Source organism: Lotus japonicus, chromosome 6 (genome assembly GCF_012489685.1).
Source record: "Lotus japonicus ecotype B-129 chromosome 6, LjGifu_v1.2".
Lineage (NCBI taxonomy): Eukaryota > Viridiplantae > Streptophyta > Magnoliopsida > Fabales > Fabaceae > Lotus > Lotus japonicus.
This window is the reverse complement of record NC_080046.1, coordinates 11,160,671-11,173,602: the sequence shown is the minus strand read 5'-3', so window position 1 is coordinate 11,173,602 and position 12,932 is coordinate 11,160,671. Positions and strand designations below refer to the sequence as shown.

General features: G+C 34.7%; 1 protein-coding gene and 1 long non-coding RNA gene across 5 annotated transcripts; one reads left to right on the top strand and one right to left on the bottom strand.

The window, feature by feature from the left end:
- Positions 1-2,247: 2,247 nt before the first annotated feature.
- LOC130722111 (factor of DNA methylation 1-like) lies at positions 2,248-6,924 on the bottom strand. 2 transcript variants are annotated; one of them, XM_057572741.1, is made up of 7 exons: positions 6,740-6,924; positions 6,042-6,345; positions 5,104-5,252; positions 3,772-3,966; positions 3,469-3,681; positions 2,683-2,936; positions 2,248-2,532 (listed from the first exon to the last, which is right to left on the bottom strand). In XM_057572741.1, the coding sequence occupies exons 2-6, from the start codon at positions 6,322-6,324 to the stop codon at positions 2,703-2,705; spliced, it is 1,074 nt and encodes a 357-aa protein (XP_057428724.1). In that variant the 5' UTR covers positions 6,325-6,345; positions 6,740-6,924; the 3' UTR covers positions 2,248-2,532; positions 2,683-2,702. The 2 variants fall into 2 exon arrangements, with proteins under 2 accessions (XP_057428724.1, XP_057428725.1); XM_057572742.1 differs by lacking the exon at positions 3,772-3,966.
- Positions 6,925-6,955: 31 nt separating this feature from the next.
- Positions 6,956-11,696, top strand: LOC130722112 (uncharacterized). 3 transcript variants are annotated; one of them, XR_009013780.1, is made up of 6 exons: positions 6,963-7,416; positions 7,531-7,602; positions 7,740-7,884; positions 8,858-9,002; positions 9,214-9,288; positions 11,316-11,696. It is a non-coding gene; the product is annotated as an uncharacterized LOC130722112 (long non-coding RNA). The 3 variants fall into 3 exon arrangements; XR_009013781.1 differs by lacking the exon at positions 9,214-9,288 and having other exon boundaries at positions 6,956-7,416; positions 8,734-9,002; XR_009013779.1 differs by lacking the exon at positions 9,214-9,288 and having other exon boundaries at positions 6,972-7,416.
- Positions 11,697-12,932: the final 1,236 nt, after the last annotated feature.

Genomic DNA, 12,932 nt, shown 5'->3' with positions numbered 1-12,932 from the left:
CATGCTTGTGTTTTCATATTTGGTAATAATTCAATTTTAATCAAAATAATCTCTTTATACCTCAAATTTTGAAAATTGGATTGTAGACCAAAAAAGCAAGACAAATGGGTGAAGAAAATAGAGAAACAAAATTAAGAAATATGAAGTGGATCGGAGGTTATTAGAACCCAACGATGCGGTGGAGCACCGTTTTTAACAAAATCCAACGACATCTTAAACTAACAGAGCGTTCGCTTGCAACTTAAAGGGGGTGAAGTTCACAAGAAGTAGTTGAACTAGCTTTGGGAATGTGCGATTCACGTTCTATGGTTCAGGTCGCAACAAAACTTTGATGCATGGTGGTGTCATGGGGTTTCACATTCTGGGACAGTGGCCGTCGTGTTAAAGGGAGCAAAGGCTTGGTGGTGACCGTTTGTGGTGAGAAATATGATTTGGAGACAGATGGGACGTGGACTTAACAGACAGAGTGGATTGTTTTTTTAAATTTAATTCAGTAAAATTATTTTCATAAATTAATGTATGATAGTGTATATGCATTAAACTTATTTAAATTTTAACTAATTAGTAATTATTTTTTATTAGTGACGAATTTGTTTTCGTCACTAAATTTTGCCTTTATAAAAATGGGGTGGAGTGTAGATTTAAAAAAAGAATGGGGTGGAGTGTCATTCTTGCAAACCTTAAGGGGGGTGAGTGTATTTTACTCTAAATGATTAGATAATTTTAAAGTAGCAATTTTACACAAACTATATAAATAAATTATATAATCTAGAATTTGATTTGGGCCCAGTTTGGAAGAGCTTATTTGAGCTTATCTGACAGTATAAGCTCTTATGCCCGTGTTTGGGAGAGCTTATGCAAACAGCTTATGGTCTGCCATAAGCTATTTTCAGCTTATTTTCGTAAGCTACTCAGGATAGCTTATGAAAAACAGCTTATGCTTATACACAGCTTATTTTTAATTTATTTCAATAAATTTTTAAAAATAGCTTATGAATAAGCGCTTATGTCATAAGCGCTTATGACCATAAGCGCTTAATTAAGCTGTTTATCCAAACGGGGCCTTGATAGTCAGAGAGTCTTTTAGAAGTATATTTCTCTTTGTGCTCTGTCATAGATGTTACTCACACCATCACGCACTTAACTTACATCTACCACACTGAAACCTTTCTCTGGAAGAACATTTTAGTGTTGTCTACGGGAAAGAAATCAATTTGGATCGCCATGGTAAAGAACCACCATAAGCAATTTGTAGTTGGAACTTGGAAGTTCCATTCCAAACGCTCGCAGAGATTGTGATTACGTAGCAATTTGCTCTTCGCTGCTTGAAGAATTCAACATTCATGTTGGACATAAGTTGGGCCAAAAATATTATATGTTGGGTCATAAATCATAATGCTGCAAAATGACTATGAGCAATGAGTTTGTTGGGTGTCCTGTGGTATATAGATTTACTCTTTAACTTAGGCGTTTTTTCGCATCATTGTTACAGTTATTATTACATGTACCTCTTTGTATCTATCTTATGTAATGCGTTGAAATATCCCATTGTACTTTTATCTTGATGAATTTGTGGTTTCATGATGTTTCTTTCTTTGAAGAGATTCATATTTTGGATCTCTCGCTAGATTTGTTGGGGCTGATTTGATTAGTTAACTTTCATTAAGTCACACTTAATATTGTGCAAATATTTTTGGTGTTGAACAAGGTATATAACACATTTTTAACCAAACTCTGTCGGTTAAACTCAAGATGACTTAACTCAGATTAGTAAATTTTAATCCACCCATATTATCATTAAAGCTAAATAGCCATATAGTTTCACCAAAAACAAGTGAAAAAATTGCAAAAAGCAATAGATAGCAACCTAACTCGATTGTCTTTAACCAGAGGGACTTGGACCAAATCTACTAACTTAGAATACTAGGAGGACCAAAATTTCAAAACTTTAATTAAGGGGATCAAAACTATAATTAAACCTATTATTTACTCCCTCCATTTTAAAATAACTGTCCAAAAAGAGAAGAAACACACATATTGTTAACTTTTTAAATGTTATCATTTGTTATCCTAGTTTATCATTTGTAGTGTATTATTATCTCTCCACATTTATTGTTCTCATATGATATGGAAAAATAGCAATATGTTTTCTTGAAATTTTATGTGGCCAATTATTATGAAACAAACTTTTTTTTCCCTAAGTGGACAATTATTTTGAAACGGAGAGAGTAATAAATATGTATGACAATGCTAAACATGGGTTAATATTTGAAAATGTTTGTTATCAACTACAACCAAATCACTCCATGCCCATGGGGAGAGTGTTGAGTTTTGAAACCTATCTGTTAGTAATTACATATTTATAGACAAGTAAATGTAGCAGCAAGTTTGATTTCGAAAGCAGCAAACTATACAGATGGATTTTATCAGAAAAAAGGTTCTCATTTCTAACAAAAAGTCTTTCTTCTGATCTTCTATACATTTGAGACATCTTTTCTTTCACCCGTGTTCTGCTGCTGCCACTCTTTTTAGCTGTTAGACAAAAAGACAGAAACTTTAATCACTTCAAGTTATTCACATACACCTAATGTAAATGCATAAAGGGCAATCAAGATTTCATGCTGTAACATAATTGTCTAATAATGTATTGGTGAATGGTGAATGATATTTAAAAATACTTACAAGGCCTGAGAGAAGAGGTTCTAATACTTCCTTTTCCGCTTGTGAATCTTCAATTGCCTGATAATAAATTGGATAATTTCTTTCAAAGTGGCTTTTCTTCCCTCCTTCCAGTTCCAAATTTCAGGGATTGCATATCTTCCACTTGAATTGTATTCTTCCATTTCCATCAGTGCATTTTCCACAGCCTTGTATACCACTTCACCACACTCATTCTTCAATCCTTTCAGTTTTTCGTCATTTTCATCTAATACTACCTGAAGTTATCAGAAATCTAGAATCTATGACTCCACCATTATGAGGAAAATGCTTTCTGGTTTATAATTGGGCACTCCATTACAAAAGCAAGAAGCCTTTGGAACTACAAGTAACAACTAGATTAATCATGCCATCTCCCTTTCTTGCATCAAAAAACTACAAATTATACTTTTGACAAAAATTAGCCTCAAATCAAATCATCGAAAACTTATGGTTGTTCTAGAACTATTACTCAGCCTGAATTCTGATAACCCTACTCTATTTATTCTTTAAGCTTTATGATTAGAAAAGTAGTATCAGTAGCATTTATTGAGTCTAATTCTCCTCCAATAGGATCACACTTTCGTTATAGTTAACATAATTACTTGACATGTGCAACTGAGCAATCTTAAACTCTTTCCTGTTTTGTGATGCTTAAGAGTACTCATATGATATTAAAGATCAAATACTAAGGTATTGATGTTCTCACATTCAGGAAGGAAATAAAGTTGATAGCCATTTGATTCAAAGTGAAAATTCATAATCATGTACCTGTGGAATGCCATTGACCTCAATTGTTTTGAAAGGATGCCAAGCTGAATCCTTCAGATTCTCTTCCCATGATGAACATAACTTAGCAGATATATCCTGCCACTGTTCACATGAGTACTTCTGCAAGCAAAAAGTTTGAAAAGGTTTGGGATCTAACTCTCCCATTCGCTTGATTCCAAGTTGAGATCGACCTCTGAACATGTCTTTTAAACTCTGCAAGAAATAAACTTACACTTCACATCTATTCACATATCAGACAGATTTTAGCAAAAGAGTATTCATTAAGGAGGTTTAAAATCTCACATCTAGAGATTCTTTACGAGCATCAAGTATTTCTTGTTTATATTGGTGCTCTTTAACTACAAGGGAACTATTTAGGTTTTCCACGAGCTCCAACTGTTCCATTTTGTCCTTTAATTGATTTCTAAAATTAGTAATTTGAGCGCTCAAATTGCCACCACTTTCTGCTTGACACTGATCTTGTATTACACTTTTCAACTGTCATAGTAAATTGGGAAATCAGAAAGAAGATCATTCAATGAAAATAACAAATTAAATAGAATTAAGTATCCGGGCAGACAACCATATTGACCATCAAAATTTGAAATGATTTATAATCTAAATGAAAAGGAAAAGAATAAAGTTTTCTTATATTATTAGTGATTGTACATTATGTGTTAATCAAGCCATGCACTTAACTAAACTAAAGGGATTTAATGCATTAAAAAAGCTATCAATGGCACTTAGCAACTAAGAGTACTAGCGAATGGGTCAGTCACTTCAGTTACTAATTCTGGTGCAGCCGTGCAGGTAGTTAAGACTTAGAGGTTAGGAGATATGATAACATGTAATGGAGTCTAATGTAATTCAATAGTCTCATGAGTGCATATTAACTGAAGTATCACATTCATTCTTAATCAATGAAAGGAGATTTCATTTCTTCTGTCAATTTTTCTTTGGTGGTATTAGAGCTCTGTTGTGCAACTTTGAGTCATGGCGAGAAACTCAAATTCGAACTCTTCATCAGCCCTAACTACTTCTAACAGTCTAACAGTCTAACAGCCTCACCACTAACCACTTAAAAGTGACTCTATTTACAAATTGAGCTTGGTTAGCCACTGGCCCGCGGTGCTACCATAATATTCCTTCTCTAGGAGAAGCAACTGCTCTGGTCTTCTTGTAAGACCTGAGAGCTCTTGAATTTTTTTCAATAGAAATCTCAGTCGTCAGAATTTCATTTCTAGTTTCGTATCAGTGTGCATGTCAAATCTAAGTGGAAGTTTATAACACACAAGATCTAGAGATTCTATAACTAGTTTACTTCCAAATCACTGCCACATCAGTAGAAATTATTTCACGTTATTTTTCCCAGCCAACATAAGTTATAAAGACTTCGGAGAACCATCTCAATCTCAGCTTGTGTTGCTCAAAATTGGCACTGAGTGTACTACAACTCTATAAGTAACTGAAATAACCATTTCTAATGTCTAATTGAAGACAAAAGAGCCTAAAGTTCAAATGCAACCAAGTAAATAAAACTGATACTAGAAATAAACTGGGGATCTGATTATATAAAACCAGACAAGCTTCTAATGATTTATTTTCTGGCATCTGAAGAATCTGACTATTACTTACTTTCTGAATCTCCTCTATGAAATTCTTCTCCTGTCGATCATTTAGGGCTTTACTGTCCTCCAATTGCTTGCTAAGGTGCCAATTTTCTATCTTCAAACGTTCCATGTCACCATTCATCTTAGAGTTCATGACACTCATCTTGTGTAATTCTAGAAAATATTAAGCATAAGTTCAACAGAAGAAAACAAAGCAAGCAGTATTAAAAAATAAAATTCTAATAATATATTTTAAGGCAAACCAACACACACACACACACACACACACACATATATAGACAAATGCAGGAGAAATAAGAGTGTCACAATAAAGAAGTTATAAAATGGAAGACTTGAATCATAAGGGTGTCTTTGTGAGTTGAGTTTTGGAGCGGAGGGAAGGGAAAGGGAAAGGCTTATGAGAATCCCTCCCCTTGTTTGGGATTTTTTTAAGACAAAACAACTAAGGCAGAGTCTTGGAGGGTTTTCCAAAATTCCCCAAACCCATCCCTCCTTTTAAAATCTCCCAAACAAGGGAAAGACTTCTCATTCGCCTATTATTCCCTTCCCTTCCCTCACCACCCAAACTCAACTCACAAACACTCCCCTAATTGGGGGTTTTGTTGGAATTTTGAGCTTCCGAACAATGGGAGGGCTAACCCTCCCTTCCCCTACCCTCAGCCTTCCTCTGCCCTCCCTCAAAAACTCTCAAACATAGCCTAAGGAGAAGATGCACAGATATAATTGTGCATCCAGTGACTGATTTCAGTAGTCCTAGTTTTATGACTAAAGTAGCTTTTACAGAAGCAATGACACATTGGCAAAAAGTAATTTCAAACCAAAATAAGTAGAATTTGCTAATACAAGTGCCTATTAGAAAAATTTATATTAGCAAGTTTTCTGAAAGAAACAATCTCAATCTGTAACATACATATGAAAATTTCACCTTCCAACATAAAATACCTTTCTGGCATCCATCATGCAACTCATCTCTCTCATTCATCAACTTGTGCACCATATTCAAAGACTCATTGTACTTGCATTCCATTTCAAGCAGACTCCTTTCTTTGTTATTAATATTCTCTACAAGCCCTACAATGTGTTTACGTACCCAAGCAAGTGTCTCACTATGCTTATGCTCCATCTCCATTAACTTGTGATTCTTGTCATCAATTTCATTCTGAAGACTCACTATAATTCTCTGCTTCCTCAGAGCCTCCTCATTACTAATACTATGATTCAACATTTGGATATAAATTCAAAGTTCCTGCACATATTGAAAAAAATAAATCCAAGTTATTTCCTTTCTATCTTCAAACCAAAACACCCTACATAAAATTGGAACAGTGGGGTTGACTAAAATCACAAAATGTGTGCATATTGACTAGGCATTGCGACTCAGAAACAAGAAAAGTTTTGAACTTTGACTAAGATGCAACATAATATGAAATGGGCATGATTGAAACTCCACTTCTAAGAGAAAAATGAAAAGATTTCATAAATTGTGGCTAGAAAAGTTGACATTTTTCTGAGAACCACAGTTCACACATGAAGAATGTTACAGGTAGAAATTACAATGAGGGAAAAGAAAAGAAAGAAAAATGAAGAGAAACATGAAGTGGCGAAAATGCAAGTGGAAAAAGGTGCATGAATGGCAATACCTGAGAGTGTGAGAATTGAGAAATGGAATGGTTCAGTCTCAAATACTACTGTCGGTCCTAGATGTTGACACGAATTCAGCGTGTGTTCCTTGATCCGGTAACACGTGTTTTTCACCCGAAAATGTTAAGGCCAAGGGGTAGCTTTTATGTAAAGAGGAGAAATCTATAACTAACTAAAGCTAGAGGGTTTTAAGCACTGTTCATCAAAAGAAATCTGCAAGGGCCGGGTCAAGGGTCGGGTCTTGGAGCGGTTTTTCGATTACCTATGCAGGAGAACCCGATACAGCTGCAAAGTAGGGCAGGTAGCCAGGTACGGCCAATCTCCTCCTGCAGATTGCAATCTTCTGCAATCTTCCCTCTACCGCATTTGCCCCTCTCCTTGAGCTTGAATATCTGAGATTGGTTGATGATGTTTGCTATAAAAATTGGATCGAGTTTCATACCCTGGCACACTTGGATCGGATAATTCTACTACGCTTCCTGATCCGTCGCTCCGGCAGCGGTCACTCGGCGCCGGATGAACGTCTCCGCCGAGACCCTCTTTTCTGACCCCTAAGGTGTTCGACTATTTCTCCAAACCAACCGTCCGCGTCGAACACCAAGCAGGTGCAGAAGCTCACTGGGTCCAAGAATGTGAGGATTAAGACCCAGCTTGACCCGAGTTTAGTGGCTATAAGGTATGGGAATTCATGGTTTTTTCTGTTCTATATTATATTTGGAAGCTCTTCTACAATTCTACCGCTGAAATCAATTTTGGGGAGAAGCTTATATGAGCTTCTTATGTGTATAAGAATTGAATCCGGAGAAAGAGAAATAGTAGCTGATTCTTCATCAAAGGAAAATAAAGCATAAGATGAAAAAAGGTGAGCATGAGATAAGTAATTTTTTCTGGGTGTGATATTTTTACTGAACTAGGCATTCCTATAAGAATTTTTATAATAAAGAAAATCAATGATTTGATCCTTTGATGAAAACTGTGATCTGATCCTGCTATGTACAGGAATGATTTTATGCCAGTTTGGTGTAGTTGGAAAGCAACATGCTCACAGGAGAGATGCCTCCAAGACTTGGCAAGCAGCTAGGACCAGAATTATTGTTTGGAAGAAACCATTCTGTTCAATTTAATTGGTTGGAACTTTACATAGGTACTTTACAATTCATAGGCTAATGCCCAAAATTAATTGCTAATTCACGATTTTGTGCCATGCATAGCCTTCAAGCTGGAGAAATTCTCAAGATTAAGTTTGATGATGCTAATTGCAGTGTTGTTGATGTTGCTATTGGTCATGTAGCTTAAAAGATTTAGTAGTGGTCCTATTGGATGTCTTTGTGTTTTGTCATATTTTCGTGTTCTAGACCTTCCATTTGCTTTCTAAGTTTACCCTTATCATTTTTGTTGCATCGTTTATGTATCGCTTGGCTATCCATGTAATCACCGGACTATGCTCCAGTTGAAATCTCTAATCAAGTTTCTATTATGTATATAAGTATTTTACATCATTCAAGTTATTACTGCTAATTCTTCTTCATTTGTGTCTTTCCCATATATTGTTTATAAAATGCTAGACTCATCCTATTGTTTCTGGAATCTAAATATGTTGGATTTTACTTTGAACTTTCTTTGATATACCTTTTGGTTTATGTTTGACTAGCCAAGCCATGAATTATGAGGGCCTGTGGTCCTCATTTTTGATTCCCTGGACAATTATTTTATGAACGGTGGATGTTCAAAGTTAGGATTTGTACAATGCTATATTTCCCTGTTGTTATTCATTGTTGTTCAGTTTTGCAGCAATGATGAATGTTGTAACATTGTAGGATCACCTTGAAACTTTATTCAATGAGCTACACTGCTACACTTATGTGTCTTGGTGAACTAGGAATATATGATGTGTTGTTTCCACTTTTATACTTATGCATTGTGGCTTTCAAAGTCTCCTTCAATGTGTCCTTTTGATTCTCATAATTTGCTCTTGGTGCCTCTATGTTTTTAGGTTCTTGAAGGATCACCCAGAGTTCCTCTTTCACGATTCTCATTACAATACCAAAGTGAATAGCTGTATGAAATGAATATTTTAAATACGAACAGTATTGAATTTTCGTCACCTTCTCTGGCAGGTACAATAAGCTATGCAACTTTATGAGGAGATGAAACATTTGTTGTGGATCCTCCAATTACCCTCTGGATTTTGAAATGGATGCTTGACTGAGATCTATGTTTTGAGAGCTCCCAATCACAACACCACTTGAATGAGCTGTCTGTGTAAGACATTTTAATGTGTATTTGACTAAACTTTGCCATATGATATATCCTGATTTTTTTAAATGGTGGGTTTTGAATCATTTATTTCTTGATGAACTTTGATTATTTATTAAGTGTTAAAGAGTTTAGCCCATACACTCAGTTTCCTTGAAAAGTGTTTTGCACTATCAAGAATGTTGCCTCAAGTTTTTATCATGTGCTTCTTTTTCAGATAGTTGACTGGTTTTTTGAACAAGGATGGTGATTTTGTTTCAGTTAGCTAACTAACTTAGGACCATGAATGCTGGTGAGTGTCCTTATAACACTGAAACTTTTTTTCTGGAGAGATTTTTGCAGGTAAAAGGATTTGGAACTCCTGCTATAACTGACAATGTAGTTAGTGTATGCATATCAAAATGAATATAGTAGCTTATGGCAAACACTTTAGACTAGGACGGAATGGAGCATAGAGCTGGCAACATCACTATTTTTTTCACCACCTTAGAATTACATGCATTTACTAAAAAAAAAAATTATGTGTGACTTATTAGCAGTTCTGGTGTTTCTGGTTAGAGCAAAATGCTTGGACATTTAAAGGGAATATGCTGACCTTAGACCTGCTATGGACATATAGTTTTGTGGGATCTTTTTAGTGCTCAAAATAAGGAAATTTCAGTGTATCTTATCATGTTTAAGCTATCATGATAAGATATTTTTCCTAGAGTTGTGTTGTGCACCTGTTGGATATTTATCTATTAATGATATATATTTGGTGTTTCTTTAAAATAGTTGTAGTCCCTTTCCTTGCTGTTTTTTTATTCCTCTCTTGGCGTTCTTTTCTACCAGCAAAAATGATTTATATCAGGTTTTATTATTTCTCCAACTACCTGATTCTGGAGAAAAATGCTTGAAGCTTTAAATTCGACATGAAGCAAGAGAAGACTTTTTTTTAGTCTGCGGCTAATTGTGCATAAGGATGACATTTAAAGTTTTAAGAAGATACTAGCCTGCTTGAAAGACAAATTTTAATTGTGCATAAGGGTGACAAATTTTTTATGATTGAAAGATTTAACCTCCGTGCATCCACGGGTTAAGCAAATACTTCTCTTCTATACTTGCCTGCAATCTTGCCTCAAATCTATCCTCTAACTCTTCAAAACAGATCCATGCAACCTGTCTCAGAAGTCATGATTAAACCACACTAACATCAGGCTCCAAATTCCTTCCTTTTGATTTGGACCAATGATAGAACACTAATTCTGATTCTAGGGGAAGTTTCATTGATTACACTGTTTAGTAGTAGATTCCAGAGCCAAGGCTTCTATAGATAATATTTCTAGACTTACAAAATACTCAAAACATAACTTCTCCTATCATATACTGTAATTTAGATAGAAACATAACTAACTTCCCTTCTGACTATAGATTCTGTTATTTAATTCTCCTTCACACAGTAACTGCCCTACATTGCAATTCCATTGGCCTTGTGGTTACTTCTGTGGAATAAACATTCTGAATGGTCGGTTTTCCCAGCACATGGTCCTCCCCTATCCAAACTAAGTCAGGGGTTTTGTCCTAACAGCTAATCAATTGTTGTCTAATTAAGTAATTATGTTTTGGGTGCCAAGAAACTTGAGCTCCATATTAAATTCTGGAGCACCTTCTATTAATCACTATTTTTATAATTATGCAACATCAAATTTCCTTATTGAAATTTCCAATCCTCAGGAGGAAAGCTTGCAGAGGCTACAGAAACGTATAGATGTTCCATATGATAGTTCATAGTTCTATAGTTCAGCACCAGGCAATTGTATTAGTTTTCTTCCCAAATAAGGGGCAATTTAGATTCTAATATTAAAAAGACTTCTATAGATGGAGATGGGGATGGATCCTCTATGTGAGATTTTCACTGGACACCTCGCCCCCTTATGGACAATTCAAATTTGTCACCCTTATCCACAATTAAAGTTTTAAAACTTTGATTTTTAAAGAAAATATGTTAGGATTATGTATGAAACCAAATTCTGCTTGATCTTTATCCTCTTCTGTATTGGTTTGTTAGAACTTTTTGTGTGCTGAATCCATTTGTGTTAATAATTGTCATGCAAAAACACCCTTTGTTTTAGTGACCGCTAATTTACCTTTGTTCTTTTTTATTAGAATCTATATACCTACACTGTGATGTGCAAAAATCCACTTTTGTTGAACCCATCTATTTATGGTTTATGGTGTGCAAAAAATATGCTTTATGCTTATCAGAATGTTGTTTGTAAATTTTAAATACTGGTTCTCTCTTTATGAGACTAATAAATCTGGTGATTAAATCTTTTGCAGGAATTGAAGGAGAAGAAGAAATTAGCATCAGCAAGAAGTAGCATGTTGAATTGAAGGAGATGGAACTAGCATCACAAGAAGGAATTGAAGGAGGATTAGAAATTAGTATCAGCAAGAAGTAGCATGTGGAATTGAAGGAGATGGAAGTAGCATCACAAGAAGTAATTGAGCAGTTTTCGTTTGAGAGAGAATGGAAAAAATGAAGAAATGTGAGCCAAGTATATATTTGTACTCATTTATCTTTATGTAAAAAACACAATTAATTGATCATTTTTCCCTTTATTTTGTATTAAAATCCCATTATCTGTACTTTGGAGCATTTTTTTTCCAGCTCCCACAAACGGTTGCTTGATTTTAAATAAAAATGTATGCTTCATGAAATTTTACTCACAACTAATATGAACATTATTGTGACAGACTTATGAGCAATGAATGTCTGAATTTGACTCTTCTTTTGACAAGTCTATATACATGCTATTGATACCCCTTAACTAAGGTCCAGTTTGGAAGAGCTTATTTAAGCTTATCTGACAGCATAAGCTCTTATGTCAGTGTTTGGGAGGGCTTATGCAAACAACTTATGACCTGCGATAAGCTATTTTCAGCTTATTTTCATAAGCTACTCAGGATAGCTTATGAGAAACAGCTTATGCTTATGTACAGCTTATTTTCAACTTATTTCAATAAATTTTTAAAAATAGCTTATGAATAAGCGCTTCATAAGCGCTTAATTAAACTGTTTTTCCAAACGGGGTCTAAACTTGCCTTGACTTCTTGTCTTTTCGTGATTTAGCCATTTTGTCGTGTAAATGTGAGCTTATTAATCTCTATAGATCCTATTACTGCCTATTAGACCCACGATAATGGATTCATGAACAATAAATTTCCCTTTACAATACAACGACAAATTAAATTATTGATTAATTGTATTACAACTAACATGTATATTATTGTTTAAGTGTATACATAAATTTAATCATTTTTTGTTCTACATTTGATACGATTTTTTTTATGGAAAGATTTAACCTTCGCGCGATGCACGAGTTGAGTATTTTTTTATAATTTTTTGTAGCATATTCTTGCTGGTGTTGTTACTCACCATCTCCGGCACCGTTCTCAATCAGTAAACATGATATTGCCTCATGGGAACACAGAGGAATGGACAATCAAATGGGCCACAGGCAGGCCTCGACAGGGTGTTTTTGGTGAAGGCTGGTATAAATTCTGCAAGGCGCAGAGATTTTGCGCTGGGGATGAATTGCTCTTTTTTATAATGCCAGATAACACTACCTTTAAAGTTGAATTCCATCGAACCTAAATTGTGGTGTGCTCAAGTGTTCTATGCTGAAGTCGTGCAATTTATTTCCAGTTTGTGTACTCTGTTTTGACCAGGTAAAGCTGGTTTTGCGTCTCTTTCGGACATCTTTGCCCGAATTTAAATATCAATTAAATCTAATTTTAAATTATATTGTAATTAAATATTTTTTAGTTAGAGCATTGATTTAATTTTAAATTTTAAATTTAAAAAATAAATAATATAAATATATGTTGTATGGTGGGATCCGAGTAATAATAAAATAATGAATCATGGTTGAATTAAATTAATAGTAATTTTTT

Excerpts from the sequence above, each read along its gene's own strand:
- LOC130722111 (XM_057572741.1), bottom strand. The coding sequence starts at position 6,324 with ATGTTGAATCATAGTATTAGTAATGAGGAGGCTCTGAGGAAGCAGAGA. Across the intron at positions 5,253-6,041 it reads GCATGATGGATGCCAGAAAG|AATTACACAAGATGAGTGTC; the intron begins GTATTTTATGTT and ends AATATTTTCTAG. Across the intron at positions 3,967-5,103 it reads TCATAGAGGAGATTCAGAAA|TTGAAAAGTGTAATACAAGA; the intron begins GTAAGTAATAGT and ends TTACTATGACAG.